We start from the raw sequence: 23,916 nt of genomic DNA on the forward strand, positions 1-23,916 counted from the left end.
TTTACCAGGTTAATGCTGGTGCATTTCAGGCCTCTAGTGGGGGCGGTGGGAGTCTTCTGGATTCTCAATAGTGCTGTAGAGACCCGATGTTTCCCTGGGTAGGGCTGAGGATGCCAGGTTTCCTAAAGTTTGTTAATGCCCTGTATTTCGTCAATGCCGCCCGTGTTTCCCAAAGTTGGTAAATGCGCTGTTTCCCTGCGTTGGGTCAATGGTTTCTGTGTTTCCTAGTGTGTGTTTGAAGCGTACCCTATATTCTCATTCAGGCCTAATCTGTTTCATGGATTGCTTTGGGATTTTCACTTTTTTACTTCTTTCTATGTATATCGCACTGCACTAGAATGAAATAATCTCTCTGGCTCCATAGAATAAGGATGAATAATTTGCTGTCTTCAGGCCTGATGGGTTCAGTGCAGAAGATCCTTTTATTTCATATATTTGTGCATATGCTGCTGCAGTGAGCACCTCTGCTGGATAAAAAGGTGTTGTAGAGTTGGCTGTATTTCACTAGTGGGCCCTTTCTACATTAGGAGGTGCTGTTCCTGCAGTAAGCACCTCTCCAGGATAGTGAGGCTGTAAACGGGTAACGCAGTCCGTGCCTACTGAATCGCCATTGAGTGTCTTTCCCGAATAAAGTGATGCTCCATAGTCTGATCTGCCCTGCCAAGCACACTGCATTAAACGCCACATCTGGATATGTAAACGCCGCATAGTGGGATGAGTCACTATCGTCAATCTTCTTGTCTTTTCATTTTGCTGTATTCCGAAGAGAGACAGCTGCATTATCCTCCTGTCTCATTGATGTAAAATACAAGCTGGCTTTAGGTACCTTAAAACCCCTAAATGTTAATAAGCGAGTCCACTGCCTCCCCAAAAGAATACCTTTCAAAACAAACCAGCCCTGGATGCCAGGGACCAGGGGTGCCTATGACAGCGGCGCAGCTTGAACTCCCATGAAATGTGGTGCAACCAAGCTTCATGGACATTACATCACTGGCGGTGGTCATTGTCTGCCAGGGACCAGGGGTGCCTATGACAGCGGCGCAGCTTGAACTCCCATGAAATGTGGTGCAACCAAGCTTCATGGACGTTACATCACTGACGGTGGTCATTGTCTGCCAGGGACCAGGGGTGGGAAGGACAGCGGTGCAGCTTGAACTCCCATGAAATGTGGTGCAGCCAAGCTTCATGGACGTTACATCACGGACGGTGGTCATTGTCTGCCAGGGACCAGGGGTGGCTAGGACAGCGGCGCAGCTTGAACTCCCATGAAATGTGGTGCAACCAAGCTTCATGGACGTTACATCACTGACGGTGGTCATTGTCTGCCAGGGACCAGGGGTGGGAAGGACAGCGGTGCAGCTTGAACTCCCATGAAATGTGGTGCAGCCAAGCTTCATGGACGTTACATCACGGACGGTGGTCATTGTCTGCCAGGGACCAGGGGTGGCTAGGACAGCGGCGCAGCTTGAACTCCCATGAAATGTGGTGCAACCAAGCTTCATGGACGTTACATCACTGACGGTGGTCATTGTCTGCCAGGGACCAGGGGTGGGAAGGACAGCGGTGCAGCTTGAACTCCCATGAAATGTGGTGCAACCAAGCTTCATGGACGTTACATCACTGACGGTGGTCATTGTCTGCCAGGGACCAGGGGTGGGAAGGACAGCGGTGCAGCTTGAACTCCCATGAAATGTGGTGCAACCAAGCTTCATGGACGTTACATCACTGACGGTGGTCATTGTCTGCCAGGGACCAGGGGTGGGAAGGACAGCGGTGCAGCTTGAACTCCCATGAAATGTGGTGCAACCAAGCTTCATGGACGTTACATCACGGACGGTGGTCATTGTCTGCCAGGCCCTCTCCAGATATTTCCTCTTGATTCTACTTCACATGAGTCACCCAGCTCTCTTAGAGAAGAGGCTTCTTTTAAAATCTGAACCTACAATGAATAGTGGCAGGGTCACTGGCAGAAAGCAGCTGGAGCAGAGCTTGGTTCAGACAGGGGGAGGTTTGCTGGAGAGAAACTGAAGAAGAAAGAGTGAGAGGTGGAGAGAAGAGTAAGAAGGTGTCCTAACAAGGATGTGAGAGCAGCATTAAGAAATCAGACATGGGATGAAAACATCGAGAGGCATACATATGAGAGGATTAGAAACCAAAGGACCAGGGATGGAAGAAGGAGGACATTTGAAATAAATAATGGGCAGCAAAGATGGGGGGGGGTGGAGGTTAAGACACACATCAAGAGAGATGGGAAAGGTGTAAATTGAAGTAAAGGGGAGAGAGAAGGAGTTGAAGGGAAAGTATGAGGTAGAGAGTGAGAGCAAGGGGGAAGTTGGAGATGGAGCAAGACAAAGAATGGCGAGAACTGGAGAGCGAGATTAGAGAATGAATGCATGGGAGAGGTGAGAACAGAGAAGAGAGGAAGGGGAAGAGACGGGTGCAGAGAATGACAGATGTCTTAGTGTGTCAGTGAGAAGAGTGGGATTGGTATGCCCAGGAGCAAAGTGAGATGGGGGAAATGGGGTACCAGGAGGCTTTGTGTCCTTCATAGGTGGTGCCATGATTACTGGTCGAATATACTTTCAAGTAAACCATATTGCCCAATTTCCAAATAATTCCCGGGGAGACAGGAGACATCTATTCCTGTAACATCGTCATTAAAGGTCTCAATTTGCTTTCCAATGTTTACCCAAACCAATGTTTGACCACATTTTTAACTATCAACTGGCCCAGTATGATTTCCAGTTTAGTATTAATTTTCCCTGGGATAAAAACACAAACAATTCTTCTGCAGAGTAGTGTTTAAAGTCCTCTTCTGGTTTAATCAATGGTATTTATTGGTCGCCCATTGGTTGTTGGATGATCTGCCAGGAATGACCATCCCTCCCCGACACTTTAATACCTTAGATACTCCTTTGCAGCAAGGTGTTTTACTGTCTCCTTGGATATAAGACGGTCCTACCAAGAAGCACTGGTATTGTGACACAGCACATCAGACATATTGAGGAATGCTGATTCTCCTATGGAGGTGACGGGAAGGGTCCCTAAGGTACACTGTATCAGGGTCACCTCTCAACTGCCTCAGACCATGATGACTGAGCTTTATCTGCAGATCTGGTAAATCCCACCAATTCCCCTGCTAGGAAATCCTGTTTCCAATAAAGACAGCTGATCCAATGGCTTTTCTACAGTCATAGTACAGAAAGGTGTGCTCCAATCAGGCCCAGCAAGTGCATGCTAATCAGGAAAGTTTAGCTGCATACAAGATGCCACAGAGAGGTGAGAGCGGGAAGTTCGATGCATGTGGTCTGTGTTTTCTGGTAGTTGGTTCCCCTTCATCACACAAATGAAAACACCATGCAAGCAGCATCAACTTGCTTCCATGAACTATGGCTTTTGCCTGGTTAGAGCCTTGGAATTCATTGCACGATCACTATAAGCTCCCCTCTTCCACCTGCAAGGTTGGATTTAAATTATATTTAGTTGTTATCACTGTTGCAGACTTACAGGGTCATTTATACCCTGGTGGGGGCTCACCGGCCCTCGTGGTGGCCACGGCACACTGACTGGCAGATCTATGCCAGGAAGGTGCGGATCGCTGTGTATTGAACTTTGCTGAGTGGGCGCCATGGTCATTGCATCAGCCTGGCAACGTTTTTTGCTTTTCAAAAAACAAACTCCGAAACCAATGGCTCAGGTGCACGAGGAGTTATCTCGCTGCTCGCTAGTGTCATTGTTTGTCTTTGCTGCCGGGAGGAATACAGTGATAGTCACCCTGCCTCAGATAAGGCACCTTAACTATGACCTGGGAGCCTGGTGGCGTCGGGCTGATCATTTACGAGGATAATGTCAGCAGAGGCAGCTGAGGCTGTACTGATGGACCCGATGCTTCCCCCACTTCTAAACAGGGCAGAGGAGCTGTGACTTTGGCAGGGCAGAACACCCTTGCGCGCAGGGCAGAACACCCTTGCGCGCAGGGCAGAACACCCTTGCGCGCAGGGCAGAACACCCTTGCGCGCAGGGCAGAACACCCTTGCGCGCAGGGCAGAACACCCTTGCGCGCAGGGCAGAACACCCTTGCGCGCAGGGCAGAACACCCGTGCGCGCAGGGCAGAACACCCGTGCGCGCAGGGCAGAACACCCGTGCGCGCAGGGCAGAACACCCGTGCGCGCAGGGCAGAACACCCGTGCGCGCAGGGCAGAACACCCTTGCGCGCAGGGCACCCATCCCCCGCAGATTAGAACACCCATATTTTCTTAAATAACACAAGTTACCTCTCAATTTCGTTAAATGTCCCTTGCGGATAGTCTACAGACACCTCTAAAGTTGTTTTTAAATCCCATCATTTTGCACACTGGTTACAGGGTGTTTGTTTTAAAGTCTAGCATTTTTAACACATGTATGTTTTGTGTAGAAAGAACAGTAACATTTCTTTTGACAGATTTCTGAGAGAGAATCTACTGTTATTACCACTCTTGAAGATTGTTGTGATTACTGGGGGCCTTGTCCCCCTGAAAAAAAATTGCTGGCTGTATGTAGCCTGGACTGTGTATGTTCTAACAGGGAGCATCTTGTGACTTTCTGTATCCTGTAGTCAGGATCATTCCCTAGGGCTGGTCTCTGCCCTGGGGTTTTCACCTTGAATCAGGGCACAGTAGAGGTCTGCATCTTTAAATACAGTAAGGCACAGCGATGCATGCAGGCTGCACTTTTAAGCGTGGAATGTGCTTCTGGGGCGGCTTTTACTTCAAGCTTTTGGTCTCTTCTTTGATTCCTAGGACGGAAACCATGTTGGAGAAACTGCTCACAAACTGGATGTCCATTTGCCTGTACTCCTTCCTGAGGGTAAGTAAAGCATTTACTGAGTCAACCACTTCTCCAGGACGGCCAAAGAGAAACTAAGCACTGCCCTTTGAAGGGCTCTCGTGTAAACACCAAAACTTCAAGCACCCAATGACAAGAGGCAGTCTGGTCAGATAGTGCTCTCAAGTTGATTATCCGCTCTAATCACGGTCAAAAGTGATTGTCTATGCAATGCCGCCGACCCCTTCCACTGTTTGAGGGTTGTTGCGTTTACCTTGTCATGTTACCCATCCAGCTTTTAGGATGGATTAAGTTTTCCTCTCCCTGAGTGGAGGTTAACTGCTCTGCTCCAGTGGCTGGATACTCTGAGTCACCTCCTATGAGGGCGTTCTGTCTTTTGCTCCCAGCGCTAGGTTACCAACCACACTTTCTTGTTAGTTTGCCTGACACTCCCTCCACAACAATTTCAACCACACTTTCATTTTTCCTGCATTGGTTTGTACTGCCAAATTTCATTGCTGTGAGTTAGCAGTATTGCGCCTTGGTTCTTGCATTTGTGTAAGTCGGCAGCCTTGCTCCTTGGTTCTTGCATTGGTGTGAGTCGGCAGCCTTGCTCCTTGGTTCTTGCATTGGTGTGAGTCGGCAGCCTTGCTCCTTGGTTCTTGCATTGGTGTGAGTCGTCAGCCTTGCTCCTTGGTTCTTGCATTGGTGTGAGTCAGCAGCCTTGCTCCTTGGTTCTTGCATTGGTGTGAGTCGGCAGCCTTGCTCCTTGGTTCTTGCATGTGTAAGTCGGCAGCCTTACTCCTTGGTTCTTGCATTGGTGTGAGTCAACAGTCTTGCTCCTTGGTTCTTGCATTGGTGTGAGTCTACAGTCTTGCTCCTTGTCTTGCATTGGTGTGAGTCAGCAGTCTTACTCCTTGGTTCTTGCATTGGTGTGAGTAAGCAGTCTTACTCCTTGGTTCTTGTATTGGTGTGAGTCAGCAGTCTTGCTCCTTGGTTCTTGTATTGGTGTGAGTCAGCAGTCTTGCGCCTTGGTTCTTGCATCGGTGGGAGTCCGCAGTCTTGCTCCTTGGGTCTTGCATTGGTGAGTCTGCAGTCTTGCTCCTTGGTTCTTGCATTGGTGAGTCAGCTGTACTGCTCCTTGGTTCTTGCATTGGTGTCAGTCATCAGTACTGCTCCTTGGTTCTTGCATTGGTGTGAGTCATCAGTACTGCTCCTTGGTTCTTGCATTGGTGTGAGTCGGCAGTCTTGCTACTTAGTTCTAGCATTGGTGTGAGTCAGCAGTCTTGCTCCTTAGTTCTAGCATTGATGTGAGTCAGCAGTCTTGCTCCTTAGTTCTAGCATTGGTGTGAGTCAGCAGCACTGCTCCTTGGATCTTGCATTGGTGCGAGTCAGCAGTCTTGCTCCTTGGTTCTTGCATTGGTGTGAGTCAGCAGTCTTGCTCCTTGGTTCTTGCATTGGTGTGAGTCGGCAGTCTTGCTCCTTGTATCTTGCATTGGTGTGAGTCAGCAGTACTGCTCCTTGGTTCTTGCATTGGTGTGAGTCAGCAGTCTTGATCCTTGGTTCTTGCATTGGTGAATCCGCTGTACTGCTCCTTGGTTCTTGCATTGGAGAGTCAGCAGTCTTGCTCCTTGGTTCTTGCATTGGTGTGAGTCAGCAGTATTGCTCCTTGGTTCTTGCATTGGTGTGAGTCAGCAGTCTTGCTCCTTGGTCCTTGCATTGGTGTGAGTCAGCAGTCTCGCTCCTTGGTTCTTGCATTGGTGTGAGTCAGCAGTACTGCTCCTTGGTTCTTGCATTGGTGAGAGACAGCAGTCTCGATCCTTGGTTCTTGCATTGGTGAATCCGCTGTAATGCTCCTTGATTCTTGCATTGGAGAGTCAGCAGTCTTGCTCCTTGTCTTGCATTGGTGTGAGTCCGCAGTCTTGCTCCTTGTCTTGCATTGGTGTGAGTCATCAGTATTGCTCCTTGGTTCTTGCATTGGTGTGAGTCAGCAGTCTTGCTCCTTGGTTCTTGCATTGGTGTGAGTCAGCAGTCTTGCTCCTTGGTTCTTGCATTGGTGTGAGTCAGCAGTCCTGTCCCTGTGTTCTTTCACTGGCATGAGTCAGCAGTCCTGTTCCTTGGTTCTGGCAGTTACCTGTACTTCTCTGTGAATGGGGTTACATAATCTACTCCCTGCTAGATTTGCTCTTGCTCCATGGCCAAGGGTTACCTGCACTCTGCTCTCCTTACTTCCCTGGATAGGGTTATCTGCCTTACCATATCGCCTCTAAATCCCTGCGTCTTGTGACTGTTCCCTGATTTTTGCTTCCCACTCTCTGCAGGAGGCGGCAGGTGAGCCCCTCTATCTACTCTTCCGAGCCATTAAATACCAAGTGGACAAGGGACCAGTGGACGCTGTAACTGGCAAGGCGAAGCGCACACTGAATGACAGCCGCCTGCTGCGAGAGGACATAGAGTACCGTGCCATGCCGTTGACAGTGTTTGTGAAAAGCGGGAACACTGTCGAGACCCAGCGTGTTCCCGCACGGGTGCTGGACACTGACACCATCACCCAGGTGAAGGAGAAGATCCTGGACCAGGTGTACAAAGGGATGCCTTTCTCCCAGAGGCCGAGCGCGCACTCCTTGGATCTGGGTAAGATCCAGCCCTGCTTCTGATGGTCTCTGCAGTTTTTTGTGTATGCTAGCACTTCCTGTCTGCAGGCTAGCACTTCCTGTCTGCAGGCTAGCACTTCCTGTCTGCAGGCTAGCACTTCCTGTCTGCACGCTAGCACGTCCTGTTTGCTACTTCACATTTGTAACCATGTGTGCTCCTTATCTGCAACTATTCTCTCTGCTTGCCAGTCCGTCTCTGTGACCGTGTGTGTTTTCACTCGACCTGGGTGAGGCTCATGGCCCTTTCAGTCTGTATCTGTAACACTTCTGCCCTCACAAGGTATTTCTAACAATGCCTCTAGGCCTGGCAATACATCTGTCAGACTTCATGTATTCCATGTCTGCAGCAGAGTTCCCACTGCCACTTTGTCTCTGCAGCCTTCATGTTTCATATCAACAGCAGCACTGACGGCATCTGCAAACCCATCTCTACATCCCTGTGTACATCCCTGTGTCATTCAAAATCTTCTCCTTTGGCAACACCTGCATGTCTGCACAGACGTTGTTTGTAAAAGCCCACCTTGTTTGCCTCTATAAACAAATGTACAGTGGCGATCATAGTTCCATTTCTCTGTAAACAAAACTTGCACAGACTAACATTCTGTTCTTATAACTGCCTTTTGTAAACATGTGCATTGATGGGTCAGTGCAAAAAGAATAATTGATAGACGGAATGTTGAACAATGTCATACATTCACCCCAGTACAGAGATCTGGGCCTAAAACCATCGTTGTTTTCCTCCCCATGCCATTCCAGTTTAAACCCAGCCATATGCAAATCAGTCGTGGCCCTGCTCCCTATGTGAACAATCCAGCCCGAACTGCCAGGCCAGGTCCTCCCCGGACCAGAAACAAGCATACTGGGACCGGTTTCGGGGTATAACCCCTCATCAGCCAGGATAGCTTGACTTCAGTGGCATGGAGAGCACGGGACCCACGCCTGAGCATACCCGTCCCACTCTGGGTGACAAATGCAAAAGGAGCAATAGATGGACAGAATGTTGAACAAAATCAAACATTCACCCCAGTACAGGGATCTGGGCCTAAATCCATCGTTTTTTTGCTCAACATGCCATTCCAGTTTAAACCCAGCCATGTGCAAATCAGTCTTGATCCTGCACCTAATGGGAACAGTCCAGCTAGATCAGCCAGGCCAGGTTCTCCCTGGACCGGAAACAAGCATCCTAGGGCCGATTTCAGGGATTGACCCTTCATCAGCCAGGATAGCTTGACTCCAGTGGCCTGGAGAGCATGGGACTCGCCTCCGGGCATAGCCGTCCCACCCGGGGTGACAAATGCACAAAGAACAATTCCCAGGATGTTTGTTTCTGGTCCAGGGAGGACCTGGCTTGGCAGTTCGGGCTTGATTGTTCCCATGAAGAACAGGATGAAGACTGATTTTTATATGGCTGGATCCACACTGGGGTGGCGAGGTGAGCAAAAGAACAAAGAATTAAACCCAGTTCCTGGTGACTGGGGGGGAAATGTTTGCATTTTTCGTCATTCTGTCCATCAATTGTTCCTTTTACATTGATAGGTCTGTAACAATCTCCTCCCCCGTTTCTCTCTCTTCTGCATGCATGTAACAACTCTCTTCATTGCCTATGCACCTCTGTAATTCTGTGCGTGCTCCATGCCTGTAACAAGTCGCCCATGCAACAACTCATCTGTGTGTTGCACACCTGTAACAATGCGCACGGCTGCCAATCTATCTCTGTGACTTTGTGTGTTCTGAATCTTTACCAGTTTGCCAAATGCTAATTTATCTCTGCAACGCAGTGGGTGCTCCAAGTCCACGACAACTATCAGTCCAACTCAAATTGTGTGGTTGTGTGCTCCGTCGTGCTAACCGCACTTTCACTTGCTAGTCCGTGTGTTCGTGCTCCACACCTGTAACAATGCTCCCATCCGCCCAAACCTCTGTAAATCTCTGCTCCTCGCGCCTGTGATAGCGCTCCCACTTGCTAGCCCAATTCTGCAAAATCATCTGAATGGCACCTGTCTGAAACCAAGCCACCCTATCTCTTATAACTTTCTGCAGATCTTCAAGCATACAACTGGTTCGCAATGCCACAATACCCAGGCAATCATGAGTGTATTTATTAAACTGTCCGATTTCGGGGAATTTGTGAAGCGCTTCATGGAGGCGGCAGGTGGACGTGTTTCTGAGCACACTCCCTGCCTCTTGATGAATGAACCCTCCTCCCAATCTGTACCTGTCTCTGACCAGCTCTGCCCTGCCCCTGCCTCTGTGTGAGCGCCTCCTGTCTAGCCTGGTGTGCACTGTTAATGTGAAGGAGAGCTAACCTCCTTGTGAGGAAGGAATATTTAATTCAGCCTGCGAGACATGAGGGTTTTAATGCTGTCCTTCCTCTTAAAGTCTAATTCCTTGATGTTCTTCTGCCATCATCCCTCCATTCCTCCTCACTTGCTGTGTTCCTTGTTTCCAGAATGGCGTTCTGGCGTTGCTGGCCACCTCACCCTATCCGATGAAGACCTCACCTCGGTCACGCAGAACCACTGGAAGCGCCTGAACACGCTCAGTCACTACAAGGTGAGATAGGGTCTCTTCTAAGGCCCGAAGCTGCATTATTTCTAACCCGTCCTTTGAGGGTCACGACAGGACACGTGTCCCAGCTCCTGTAGGCTGTACCAATCAATGCATCACACTACGTGGAGGATTAGGGCACTAACTAGCTTTTAACAATGCCAGAAGTCCAATTATATATATCCTGGATGGACGTACAGCCCACCAGCTCAGCAGCTGGTTCAGCTCAGCAGCCAGTGCCCAAAAGCTTCCCCTTCCTTACTGATGACGTGAGGATGCGTGCACAGTTTGTTGTACCACTGGTGTTACATGGTCACAATACTAGTAGATGAGTCATTTCTTCTAGGCACTTCATTCTTCAAGGGAGTAGTCAAGGCTTACTCTTGGAGGGCGGGGAATTAAAAACCCACACCAGCACTCATGCCCCGTCCAAGCCTATAGTACAAAGACGAAAAGGACTTGAATTCAGAGGTATATGTAAAACAGTTGAAGCTAGCATCTTCTGGGCCATGATACTCCCTTCACATTTTTATAGCTACTACAAACTAACAGCGGGACATAGCTGCAAGATGGCGCGAGCGTTAGTGGCCAGCTTAAGAGAATGGTGTTGTAATAGAGATTGGTTCATGACGACACAAAAATCGATACAGCCAAGCTGGATTTTCTATGGCTGCAAAAACACTGCACAGGTTGCAGAGGTACTGCAGCTGGTGAAATACCCTGGTCCACCAGACAAATGAATTTCTATACACCCTGTCCAGTTACTGGATACTACCAGAACTTTTGAAGGAACACAAACCTGTTTTCTTCAAAACATAACCTATCAGACATTCACCCTGGCTACACTCGAGTACAGTTGGCTAAGTCACACTTGGTGTTCTGCGTGGGCAATAAGTAGAAAAGATGCGTATCGATGGATGAATGTCTTGAATTGCAAGTAGCTGGCTTTCTTCTCAACATTCCATCACCCCAGACCCCCTGGACCGGTTTGCAATCTAAAGTCTCACTAATGGCGCTTCTTTTCTTATCAGGTTCCAGACGGAGCGACTGTGGCCCTCATCCCACGACTACACAACAACATATCAGATGGGAATAATCAAAGCTTTGTTTCTGGCGAAAGTATGTACATGGCATTAGGTGTATTCCTTATAGACCAGCAGAGTGCGAGGGGTGGAGGAAGAAGTGCACAAGTGTGGGCATTCCAAAGCTAAAGGGTGCAGAAGTCATTCATATCCAAGAATCCACAATCTGTCAGTGGGTGGTTATTTAATCTTAGTACAGCATTACAAATTAAGCACTGCAGACAGGCAGCTTTTGTCAGTGGCTACTAGGGCTTAAACGGAGTCATACACACGTCACAACCCTATGCCAGTCAATCCAGCCTCAGAGACCTTCGGTTTTATTCCTTTTCCTGAAAGCAAAATTGTATCTGCAGTTGTAACAGGACCACCCAACATCTTGCTCTTGACGGTTGAAAAGTCTCCCATGTTGCGTAGGGTGCTGTAGTGTATACATTAACCCGCGCTCCTTTCCTTTTTTGCAGATACGCCCATGCTTGAGGATGGCGACGAGGGTGGGCTGAAGATCTGGCACCTAGTGAAATCCACAGAAGAGCCTGAGGTGCCCAAGCACAGGCGGAATAGTAGCCTACGGGAGAGAGAGCGCGCAAAGGCCATCCCAGAGATCTATCTAACACGCCTGCTCTCCATGAAGGTGAGGGTGGAAAGCTTAGCAAAGGGAGGAATAGAGGCGTGACACTCGAGCCCACTTATTGAGCGGACCATTGTTTTATTGCTAAACTTCTAGCAAACCTTTGAGCCTCAGACAGTACAACCTGAAGTGCCCCCATGTGTCATATTGTTTCTAGTTCTCGCGCCTGACTTCCTGAACTACCCCAAGTACGAGGCCAGTAATCACAGGGAAGTCTGCCTGTTGTCTAGCTTATGCACACTGGTTCAGGAACCACCTTTAGTTTTCTTTCTACAGCCTTTGAATCTTGTATTTGTTCAAGTGCCTCATTCGCTCTTATGTCGGCTCGTGAACTACCACCTACTTGTCTTCTTGAACGGCCTCTGGCTTCTTGCAGTGCTTCATACTGCTGCCTCTAGCTCTCTTGCTCTGTCCTTCACCTATACAAGGGTTCCTGCACTGTCCCTTGTCTCCACTCACTTCCTAAGCTACCACTACTTCTCTCGTACTGCTTCCTGATCCGCCAGCAACTCTCGCACCAGCCCCCCATGCCGAACCTCCGGAAGTGCTACTGGATTTCGTACATCATTTCCTCCTCTGCCTCTAGGTGCTGTGCATCACTTCCTCAAGTGCAGGTCTCCACTGCTTTCTTACCTGCCACTACGACTGCTTTCTCTAGGACCGCTGTTTCGAGGTCGCCTACTCCTACCTGAACAGGCTATTACTTTCATGGATCAATATCTTTTTTAACCACATTTTTGTAGGTAAAAAATATACTGAGGTACATAGTGCAATCATACTATCAAAATTCATCTGAAATAGCAGTACACCTCGTCACATCCCACTGTCCACCCATCAGGTTATAATAGTCCCATCATCTTCCTCAGATCTTGCAGTATTTGTGGGGGCTTCCTCTGCTTTGTAGCGGGGCTCCTCCATTTTGCGCTCCAATCCATTGCTTACCAGGATTCGTAGGTAGAGGGAGGGCCTGGAGATTTCCGTGTCTGAGGATGTCTCTGGTGGCAATTATTGTCCCAGTACCACTTAGTCTTTTCTCGTCTATAACCACCCATGCCTACCAGGATACCCAGGAGGACAAATCAAGGTTCCTCCGTTTCATGTGCCCGTGGACCCGATGGTGGTTTCTAGCTCACAGGCACTGCCGAGAGGTACAGTCCAGTTACTGCCAGCCTCCATAGGACCACTTCTACCTTCTCCACCAACCTAGTTTCATGGGTCTTGCAGGCACTGTAAATTTCTTCACCCGCCTCCTTACGGCAGGAGGCGCCTGTAATCTTAGTCCATGTTTTTTTTCAGCAACACCGTGGGGCCATCCCATAGGTCTTGCCCATCAACTGGTTCCTCTGCAGCCTGGCTCCTTCGTTGGGCTGCTCCACCAAATACGGCTCGCCAGGTGGTGAACCCAGAGAGGTGGTGTCTGTCTGTACTTGCCTCATTCTGCCAAACTTTGGAACCGCTGGTCCTTGAAGTTCAGGCAATTTTTGTGATTCCCTTCCTGCGTTTACGGTTTGCTGGACAGGGTGGCAAGTGGCACCGTTCTGCCAGCAACTGGATGCACAATGATAGTTAGGGAAAGGTGCCATAGTGCTTTAGAAAGGGGCAGCCATCTTGGCCTCTAATCTTGTGGATCACATACTTAATCACTGCTGCGCCTTGTTTCACTTCCTGAATTGCATCTTCTCCTTACCGCCACTTCTAGACCTGCCTCTAACTTCCTTTTGCTGTTTAGTGGTCTGCCTCTAACCCTGGCCCTAGCTCTTAGGGCCTTGTTCAACCTGCACTGATGCCTAAACTGCTTCTTGCGCCCACATCCTATGTCCTAAACATTCGGTATAATTGCATTATTTGTCCTAAACATTCTGTATAATTGCATTATTTCATGAACTGCTTCTGTTTATCTTCACCACTTTGGTTGTACTACAAACTCTGTCTGGAAAATGATGACACTTTCCACCTTCTATTGCGTTGCAGGGGACGCTGCAGAAGTTTGTAGATGACACATTCCAGGTCATCCTCGGGGTGAACCGGCCGGTCCCTATCGCAGTGAAGTATTTCTTCGACTTCTTGGATGACCTGGCAGAGAAGCATGGCATCGAGGAGCAGGAGACAGTCCACCTCTGGAAGACGCACAGGTATTTAAATGCTCAGGGGGGAGTGCTACATATAAAAGGCACCCAAACAATGGCAGTTGGTGTTGGAACGACCATGGCATTTTAAAAGCCTTGATACCGTTTAGGCTGTAGGTGATTCAGAATTCCTCTGCTCGATGAGCACGCATGACTGATATACTTTATAGGCTTCATTTGCTGCTGGTATACATAGCATGTCCTCTAAGGTTATCATATTGACACACACATCTGTTAGTGGGAACTCCCCGTCATCTTAAAAAGAGTACAATCATCCTGTCCAAGACACATGATAAAACATTGGTCAACTCTTGACCATGCCCAAAATCAACAAGCATTTGCAATGCAATAGGTCTCGCATTTACGCGAGTTTAAGGTATTGGCATTGTAAATGACAATGCCTTTTATTTATGTTTTAAAAACCAAAACATAAATAAAATGCAGTCATTTACAATGACAATAGCTCTAACTCGTGTAAATGCGAGACCTATTGCATTGCAAAGGCTTGTTTTTCCTGGAGGAACAAAATTGCAGGCAGAAATATAAATAAGGATGGACTTATTTCACTTCTGCTCTTCGAGATTAATTTCAACAGACGTTTTAGGCTCTCATGAGTGGCCCGGAGTAATCTCTATTATTTCCCCGTGGGATTAAATCAGGGGTAAAGAAATAACGTGCTAATTCCTGCGTGTTTTTTCTTGTGCTTCATATGGAGATTTCGCCTGGTTTGAGCAGCAGAAAACTTCGTATGAAACCACTTAAGATTCTGCTGCAGAGATGTTCCTCGTTCGGAACCGGCGCTGTAGCAGAGTTTGGGAACTAGAGTCAGACAAGGCCCACTGAATTATGTGAGCAAATGTACAAGGGAAACAACATTCCCTTCCAATAGTAATCCGTCCGATAGCCCAAGAATGGAAGATGCATAGCCTGCCCATGCTAGGGGTATTGTTTGAAAATAGTGAGCTATTAGACAGAGAATTATGTATTGAAAAGCTGATGGGTACTACCCGACTCATCTGCTACACTGGCAGAATAAGAGACTGATGAGGGAAGCTGGAAGAAGGAATACAATCCCAATAGAATTCATTTTTCCACAAGTAACTAAGAAAATTAAAATTGAGTTTATATTTCCACATAAGCAACACACCTCCAAGACTGACTAATAAAAAGACTCAAACGTAGTATTTCGGAGGCACAAACGATCTACGGCCTGAAAAGTTGTCGGGGTGCTGGGCTGCGGCTCTAAAGCAAAGGCATTGTTCTGACTGAATCTAATTGAACAGGGGCCAGGTATGTCAGTACAGCTTCGGAATGTGACCTCGGTTGGGTCTGACATGAATTTGACTCTGATCCAGACAAGCCTCTCGGAGAAGGGAAGCTCGAGCGTGACATAACGCATGCATGACGAGCAACAGACGGGTGGGGGGGGCCTAAGGGAGATGGGGCATGCACCAATCCAACTTCCAAAGAAGCCCGACAGAAAACCAACAACAATAGTTCTCGGAAGCGAGCAGCACATGCGCTGCAACGCAGGCGAGACATAAAAAGGGCCCGTGGAGGCAGCTGGAATCTATTTGCAGCAAAGCCATGGCGCCAACACCTATTACACATTTCTAAAGTTGAAAAACTCAAGACATTGTCCAAGGTTCTCCTCTTCTAATTCTTTTTTTTTTTTTTTTTAAATAACTTTTTGAAATCCCTCAGATCTTCTGTGTAGTTTGAGGGCTTAAGAAGAAGCACTAGATAGGCTGTAACAGGGGTGGAAGTTCCATCCTTCAACGATAACTTGGTTTCCAATCTGGAAGATGTAAATGTAGATGAATCCAGGTGAGGCTGAACCACACTTGGTGGACTCTGAGAATAAATACTGAGGCATCAGTTTCACATCTTCTAGATTCACACAGAGACAAACAGGTGTGGATTCTACACTTGGAACATGCAGACAAATAGATGAGAGGCTGCAGAGGTTTGTTAGACTCAGAATAAACACAGACAATGGTTCACTTAGTGATGATTCAAAGAGGAACCAAGGGGTGGGAATTCTACATCTGGAGACTCGCACAGATGACAGAGTTTAACATTCAGAAGACAAACCGGCAGAGAATTAGATGGCTGTGGGGGCCACATCTGGAAGACCCAGGTAGTCGGTGATCAGTAACCATCATCTCACTAGGTGCATTGTGCCAGAACCGCAGGTATGAGTAACAAGCATACGTCTGAGACTGAACACGCACACATGACTGAGACCACTGTTTTGAAGACAGTAGAGCTAAAGAGAGAAAAGGCAGTTCAAATTGTCACAGTATTGCTAGTGGGGGCTACTATCATGAAGGAAAACAAAACAGACTGAACCGCTTTTCACAGGAGGGCAAATAAGCAACTAGTAGTGGCACGTTTACTTGTAGAGTAACAGATTAGCCATAAACTTCGTTCTAGACAGAACACTTGGAGATAGGTTTCTGGTGGCATATCCAGATGCAAGCGTCTGTTGCAAGGCTCAGGCATTTTCTCATTGGTGTGATCATTCAGTGATCCCTGTGACCACCACCTCATGAATAAGGCCTAGATTTCTTATGCAGATGTTAACGAACATCAGTGGATGTGTTCCACATCTGGAAGAGACATTTATAGATGAATACAGGAGAGTGAGCTCCATATCTGGAAAAGAGAAAGGTACAGCCAGCGGGTGGAGTTTCACCTCTGAATTTGCACAGATACATGTAATTTAATGGCGGAAGGTGTTCATTTGACAGACAAAAAAAGGGCTTGAGATCAATATCTTGTTTGAATGAAGGCCCGTTGCCACACCCCGATGACACTGGTAAAGGGAAGTATGGGACTCCACATATTTGCATAATGTAACCGCATAGAATCCGATGGGTTATTTCAGGGGTCTCTGTATTTAAACGGCAACGCTGTTATGGCCCCGGAAGGTAAGTGGGGCGCAATGTTGGTGCTTCATTGTAATAGGAACTTTTCCATTTAGGGCTCCACATCCTAAATTTGCTGCGTCTAAACTCTGTATACAAAAGATGTTACCAACACCCAATTCAGTACTTTATTCACTTATCTGGGAAGGATGGAAGATTGACACCTGGTTGAGATTTGAACTTGTAGCCCACATGTATCACTGTAGATGTTGGGGGCGAGCGTGAATGTACTCTGTAATCTTGCTGGTATTTGTGCACAAATCTAATGTTCTCACTACTGCTTGCCTTTGTTCCCACACTTTTAGTCTGCTGCTGCGATTCTGGGTCCTTATTTTGAAGAACCCGCAGATGATCTTCGATGTGCAGGTGTCTGATAACGTTGACGCCATCCTGTGTGTGATTGCGCAGACCTTCATCGACTCTTGCACCATCTCGGAACACAAAGTGGGGCGAGTGAGTAACTGCTGTAGCATGGGTTTAGGGGACAATGGAGGGCAGCAAATGAACAATGGGCATGTCTTTCTACACCCAAGTGGGTGGGAACAAGGTGACGTTTTAAAGGCTGGCAACATGTTATCAGCAGGAATGTGGGCGATGGGCCAGCAGAGGGCAGGCGAGTGACCGAAGCCGTGGTGGTCTCTGGCCCGCACGCAGCTGTAGGAATTAAAGGCTGACACAGCACCTTCATCTCTTTGTCTGCTTCTCTTCCAGGATTCTCCAGTGAATAAGCTCCTGTATGCCAGAGAGATTCCACGGTACAAGCAGCTGGTTGAAAAGTGAGTATCCTCATCGTTTCACAGAGCTGGTGTCGCCTCCGCAGCACGGTCAAGAGACGTCCAGTCCGTTTCTTATAGCAATGGTCTTCCACAGGTTCACTGCTTTGAGGTAGGCCTTGGTGCCTCTTCTGCCTGCAGCTTGAACATTGATAATCCTGGTCCCATCTTGGGGTCTTTGGAGATCCAGACCATTGGACATGGAAGAAGTAGAAATCCTTACAGTGCACCATAGACTTGATTTGTGGAGAGGCCACAGCTCATTGATTCAAATCCATACCCCCAAAAGTGTGTAATTAGGAGGCGGGGTACTGGAACGAAAGCAGAGAGAAGCTGCAAAGTAGAAAAATGTAGGTTTTGGACTAGGAGGTGGACGGCTGAAGGAAGAGAATAACTTTTAAGAAAGTGTACACCAGAAATGTACAACTGGGTAAGAGGATATTTTAGACAATTTTGATTATTTTGAGGCGAGTCACTTAAAGCAATCTTTCAAAGAAGCGACCACGTACATAAGGCTTCACCAGCTCTACAGTGCGCCACTCAGCCTCCTACATAAGAAGCTTTAGCATAATGAACTACAATCTACACACCAACATTGTAAAGTGTATTTGAAATTAAAATGTGCGTATTTTCAGAGCCTCTAATTTCCACAACATATTTAAAGCTGATATTTGAGTGTTCAATCATGTGGTTTGGGGGAGACTTATTAATCTTGTTACCTTAGTACCAAGTGCATTCCAGCTATGGCTGTTATGTTTAACCCAGGAACAAGCATTTCAAATTGACAAAGCCTTCTTTTCATTACTGCTGGTAACAGTGCACGGCGTTGATCACTAATGTGATCTTGTCTGAAGTGGTCCCTATCAAAACACTAGTAATATTAGTAGCTCAGTATGGTTGTAATTGAACATGAATAGCTCTTATTAGTGAAAAGATTGGAGACCCCTGATGTGCACCAAAATATTACTTGGCACCATCTTGGGAAGGGAGGGAAATGTTGCCTTAAATCAGGGAGGTGTTCAAGGGACAGTTCTTTAAACATGTTAAAGGATGAGACTTTTGCCTGTGTAAGGTGGAAAGGGTTGAAATGAAGATACCCAAGACCAAGTCAGTCTAGACTCATCTTGTGGGGTGAGGGTTAAGGGCCTCTCTACGTACTTGAATAACAAACCATCTACTTACAGGTATTATGCAGACATTCGGCAGACTGTTCCTGCTGGTTACCAGGAGATGAACTCCTCGCTGACGGAGCTGTCTGGGGTAAGTCACTGTCCAACTCGCAGAATGCATGCTCGTTTTAACTGATGGCTTGGCGTTATGCGCTGTGGAAGAAGTGAAATTGGTGAAAACTGTAAGCTGCACAACGTTATCTGAAAGTACTTTTTAAATTCACATTTTCAGGGAAGTCCAAACGAACCTATATACAATCAAAAATAGACATTTATGTTCAAATGCTTAAATTCTTAATGCTTCCCTGATCTAAAGCACTTATTGAAGGATTGTAGTAATTGTATTAATTTTAATAGGACCTTTGGTCTAAATAGATATACTCCAGGAAGTTGGCCATTCCCGTAGAGTCCCTTGGATTAGGGCAGTTTTAGGGTTTCTATTACCTGAAATCCCGAAACATCACCTCTAAGCTGACCATGTTTCCACCACTGAAGGGTAAGTCAGCATCTAATGCATAAAGGCCTACCCACAAAATGCTGGATTACTCTGGTAGTAGACCGAAGTAAGGATTTAGAAGATCGTCAATCAGCCATAAAAGAGTGGAGGGTAGGCAGACGTGCAGGCTCGGTTTACACTTTAAGATGTTGGCATCACATGTTCTTAATAAAGTTCACTTTTCTGAGATAGATTGTGTTCACTAACTCTAAATGGTGTATATTCCTGCTTCTTTGACAACCTAGTGTAAGGGTTAAGGCTGCATATGTCACCTAGTCTTCATGGCTAACTTTAACGAGCTACTTTTTCTTTCCTAGAACCACGTCACAGAATTGAACTGCTTGGTTGCTCTGCAGGAACTTTATAACTACATAAGCAAATATTATGATCAGGTAATATGAGTCTGTGTTAGCTGGGGTTTCCAAACTCTGGCTGTATGCTGTCGGTAGAGTGCATTCCTAGCAGGGGTTTCCAAACTCTGGCTGCATGCTGTCGGTAGAGTGCATTCCTAGCAGGGGTTTCCAAACTCTGGCTGTATGCTGTCGGTAGAGTGCATTCCTAGGAGGGGTTTCTAAACTCTAGTTGTATGCTGTCTGTGGAGTGCATTCCTAGCTGGGGTTTCTAAACTCTGGCTGTATGCTGTCTGTGGAGTGCATTCCTAGAAGGGGTTTCTAAACTCTGGCTGTATGCTGTCTGTGGAGTGCATTCCTAGCAGGGGTTTCGAAACTCTGGTTGTATGCTGTCTTTGGAGTGCATTCTTAGGAGGGGTTTCGAAACTCTGGCTGTATGCGGTCTGTGGAGTGCATTCCTAGGAGGGGTTTCTAAACTCTGGCTGTATGCTGTCTGTGGAGTGCATTCCTAGCAGGGGTTTCTAAACTCTGGCTGTATGCTGTCGGTAGAGTGCATTCCTAGGAGGGGTTTCTAAACTCTAGTTGTATGCTGTCTGTGGAGTGCATTCCTAGCAGGGGTTTCCAAACTCTGGCTGTATGCTGTCTGTGGAGTGCATTCCTAGCAGGGGTTTTGAAACTCTGGTTGTATGCTGTCTTTGGAGTGCATTCTTAGGAGGGGTTTCGAAACTCTGGCTGTATGCGGTCTGTGGAGTGCATTCCTAGGAGGGGTTTCCAAACTCTGGTTGTATGCTGTCGGTAGAGTGCATTCCTAGCAGGGGTTTCCAAACTCTGGTTGTATGCTGTCGGTAGAGTGCATTCCTAGCAGGGGTTTCCAAACTCTGGCTGTATGCTGTCGGTAGAGTGCATTCCTAGCGGGAGTTTCCAAACTCTTTTTTGTCGGTTTTATTTTTCTATTGGATTTTGTTTTGATGAATCCGTTCAGTCAAGTTGATCTGGCAAGCATTGCTGGGCTTCTGTATACAGGACCCCTGTACATTCTTCAGTGTGCACCCCTGCCTTTTCTTTGTTGGACACCAGCTGCACCGCCCCTTCTGTAAATGACTTGTCCTTTCTACTCTGACCCTGGTTTGTAGCATGAATCCTTTTCCTGGATTCACATGATGTGCATTATTCCACCATCTAGTGGTTTGGTCCCAAATTGTCTGCTTTTTTTCCCCTCTTGTTTTGGGTGTTGACCACATTTGGTGCTTGGTGCATCCCTTGTGTGACGCCTGAGGGCGCCCCCAGAAGTTCCTAAGTGTGGTAGCCATCTTCAGGTTCTTTTTTCTCAAGGACCCTCCTTTGTATGTATGCTTTGTGGGAAGCTGTGGGGTAGTTTGGGACCCATTAATGATGTGCTGCAGGCGGCCTATATTAGGTTTGCTGGCATACTCTACCGTAAAAACTGTACCGTAAAAACAAAGGACTTGAAATACAGACTTGTCTTTTGTTTCCACATCTAGATCATAACTGCTTTGGACGAGGACACTATGGGACAGAAAATGCAGCTGGCCTATCGCCTCCAACAGATCGCTGCCCTAGTAGAGAACAAGGTGACGGACTTGTGAAGGTCGCCCATTTGGAGCTCCTTGTTCTCCTGATGGGATCCACAGGATGGCCGCTTTTGACTTTATGGCCTGAGTCCGCTGGAATAAACTGGAGCAAACCTTGGACACTAAGTTTGCACACTGCGAGCACAGCTGTGATCTGTTGAGAAGAGAGGAACAGTCGAAAGGGACAGGCAGCTCCATTGTCTCAATGTAGTCCCTTGAAAGGAGCAGCAATGCCGGCTAAGCTTACGGGAACAGGACACTTCTGCAGCCACCCGGCGGCTAAAAACAAAAAGACTGTGCACAAAAAAGCTTAAACCACTGATGTTAGAGTTTATACTTCCACTAGTTCTACAGTTGTACCATGTTGGTCATTCGGATGGCCATGAAAAGAGGACCTTAGTGAGATATTTTAGACGCCACTGTACGACCGACACTTCAAATATTGATGAAGTCGGAGGCTCAGCTTCTGCCCCTGGATCAATGTAAACCCTTCACACTGGTGTCTCGGAAAGACGTAGGATAAAGCCTTTGCAGCCGCAATGGGGTCTGCTGTATAGGTTATGGGATCAGGTTGTTTGCCTCTTGCTTGGTGGGTGAGTGCCACTACCAGGCACCCGTGCCCCCTCTCAGAGGTAAGGGATCACAAGTGCCTTTTTAATGTAAGTGTGGAGCTGTGGCTTCACTCATATCCTGCAGCGGCGAGTTATTCGGACTGGCCTAGGGGTTTGCCATCTTCTGGTGGGTTTGTGATAAGGACATATCAGCTCTGTGTAGCCCTGGACTCACATACCGCCAAATTTGTCTTCCATGGATGTCAGAAAAGAATGCAGCAAGGTCGTTGCTGTAGTGAGTTAAACACAGCACATAAGATGCCCTCCTGATTCAGTGATTATCCTAGACCAAAGGGACGTGGTACCCACCACGGAGTGGGAAAGTGAAGCAGGGCAAGTGTCACTACACCACCTAGTGCCTTTCCACCGCTGGGCCGCAGAGGGCACCTGGTGGTGCAGGCCTGTCTTCAGGCTTCTCTTAAACTCCTGTAGCAAGAAATTAACCACTGGAGCTTTTGCTATAACTTAATGTTTGTCATTCCCTCTCCCTGTCATAAACGCTGCTTAGATGCTTGTCGCCAGCCAGGAAAAAACAGGGCTCTTGACAATCCATGATTCTGCACCGGGCTTGCATCCTGCAGATATCTTTAGGCAAGTTCTTTTTGACTGGTACCAGCCCTTCCAAACATCCCTGTCCCTCCACCCCTTTGTATTTGTACCTTTGCTAACTTATGCGTGTGACCTGTGTGTGTGTATATATGGTACGGCACTTCAGATGTATTTATTTACTTTTATGCAATGAAATTTGACAATTAAAAATGCATTTTTAGAGTGCTGTTGTAATGTGTATGAGTTAATTGGATGCAAGTGATTTGGATGTGGGGGGATAAGGCTCAAAGTGCGTGAATCATGGTTCATGTCCGGTGGCAAGGAAAGCCGGGCAAGTAATGTCCTAGGAACCAGAAAACAGTTCTCATAAGTGGTCCTTTTGTTGGCCTCACCAATCCTTCTCTCCTACACTGGGGGATTTCACTCTGATTTTCATGCTAATTTTCAGGATCCAATGATCCTCAGCTAGTTGTTATACCCTCTTGTCCACCTGTACTGTAACACTTTTAATTGTTATCTTAGTAGTGACTGTCTGATGAGTTCCCACCATTCTTTCATGTGGTCGGCATTGGCAGTCGAAGGCCAAAAGGAGATGTGGGAAAGCGTCAGTGTGTGACTTCATCTAATTGAGCATCACTCTCTATGCCACACCTCTGCCCTAGGATGAGAGGGCCAGCCCTTCTTACAAGTGTCACGCTGCATGAGTGTATGCCGAGGGTCAGCCCTTCTTACAAGTGTCACGCTCCATGAGTGTATGCCGAGGGCCAGCCCTTCTTACAAGTGTCACGCTGCATAAGTGTATGCCGAGGGCCAGCCCTTCTTACAAGTGTCACGCTGCAGGAGTGTATGCCGAGGGCCAGCCCTTCTTACAAGTGTCACGCTGCAGGAGTGTATGCCGAGGGTCAGCCCTTCTTACAAGTGTCACGCTGCATAAGTGTATGCCGAGGGCCAGCCCTTCTTACAAGTGTCACGCTGCAGGAGTGTATGCCAAGGGTCAGCCCTTCTTACAAGTTTCACGCTGCATGAGTGTATGCCGAGGGTCAGCCCTTCTTACAAGTGTCACGCTCCATGAGTGTATGCCGAGGGCCAGCCCTTCTTATGAGTGTCACGCTGCATGAGTGTATGCCGAGGGCCTGCCCTTCTTACAAGTGTCACGCTGCATGAGTATGCTGAGGGCCAGCCCTTCTTACAAGTGTCACGCTGGGTGAGTGTATGCCGAGGGCCAGCCCTTCTTACAAGTGTCATGCTGCAGGAGTGTATGCCGAGGGTCAGCCCTTCTTACAAGTGTCACGCTCCATGAGTGTATGCCGAGGGCCAGCCCTTCTTACAAGTGTCACGCTGCGTGAGTGTATGCCAAGGGCCAGCCCTTCTTACAAGTGTTACGCTGCATGAGTGTATGCTGAGGGCTAGCCCTTCTTACAAGTGTCACACTGCATGAGTGTATGCCGAGGGCCTGCCCTTCTTACAAGTGTCGCGCTGCATGAGTGTATGCCGAGGGCCAGCCCTTCTTACAAGTGTCACGCTGCATGAGTGTATGCCGAGGGCCAGCTCTTCTTATGCGTCATGCTGCATGAGTGTATGCCGAGGGCCAGCCCTTCTTACAAG

The 23,916-nt window shown here is 47.7% G+C and overlaps 1 protein-coding gene across 1 annotated transcript in view; it reads left to right on the forward strand.

Annotated features, from left to right (window-relative positions):
• PLXNB3 (plexin B3) overlaps positions 1–22,533 on the forward strand; it is a 374,309-nt gene extending 351,776 nt beyond the window's left edge. The window contains exons 27-37 of the mRNA XM_078664580.1: positions 4,780–4,846; positions 7,126–7,438; positions 9,908–10,011; positions 11,037–11,124; positions 11,549–11,718; positions 13,687–13,847; positions 17,077–17,224; positions 17,483–17,547; positions 18,729–18,804; positions 19,527–19,601; positions 21,062–22,533. Of these exons, the coding sequence (XP_078520706.1) occupies positions 4,780–4,846; positions 7,126–7,438; positions 9,908–10,011; positions 11,037–11,124; positions 11,549–11,718; positions 13,687–13,847; positions 17,077–17,224; positions 17,483–17,547; positions 18,729–18,804; positions 19,527–19,601; positions 21,062–21,166 (1,372 nt within the window). The 3' untranslated portion in view covers positions 21,167–22,533. The remainder of the gene's footprint in view (positions 1–4,779; positions 4,847–7,125; positions 7,439–9,907; positions 10,012–11,036; positions 11,125–11,548; positions 11,719–13,686; positions 13,848–17,076; positions 17,225–17,482; positions 17,548–18,728; positions 18,805–19,526; positions 19,602–21,061) is intronic.
• The last annotated feature ends 1,383 nt before the right edge of the window (positions 22,534–23,916 follow it).

The sequence above is a fragment of the Lissotriton helveticus genome, chromosome 10 (assembly GCF_964261635.1).
Source record: "Lissotriton helveticus chromosome 10, aLisHel1.1, whole genome shotgun sequence".
Lineage (NCBI taxonomy): Eukaryota > Metazoa > Chordata > Amphibia > Caudata > Salamandridae > Lissotriton > Lissotriton helveticus.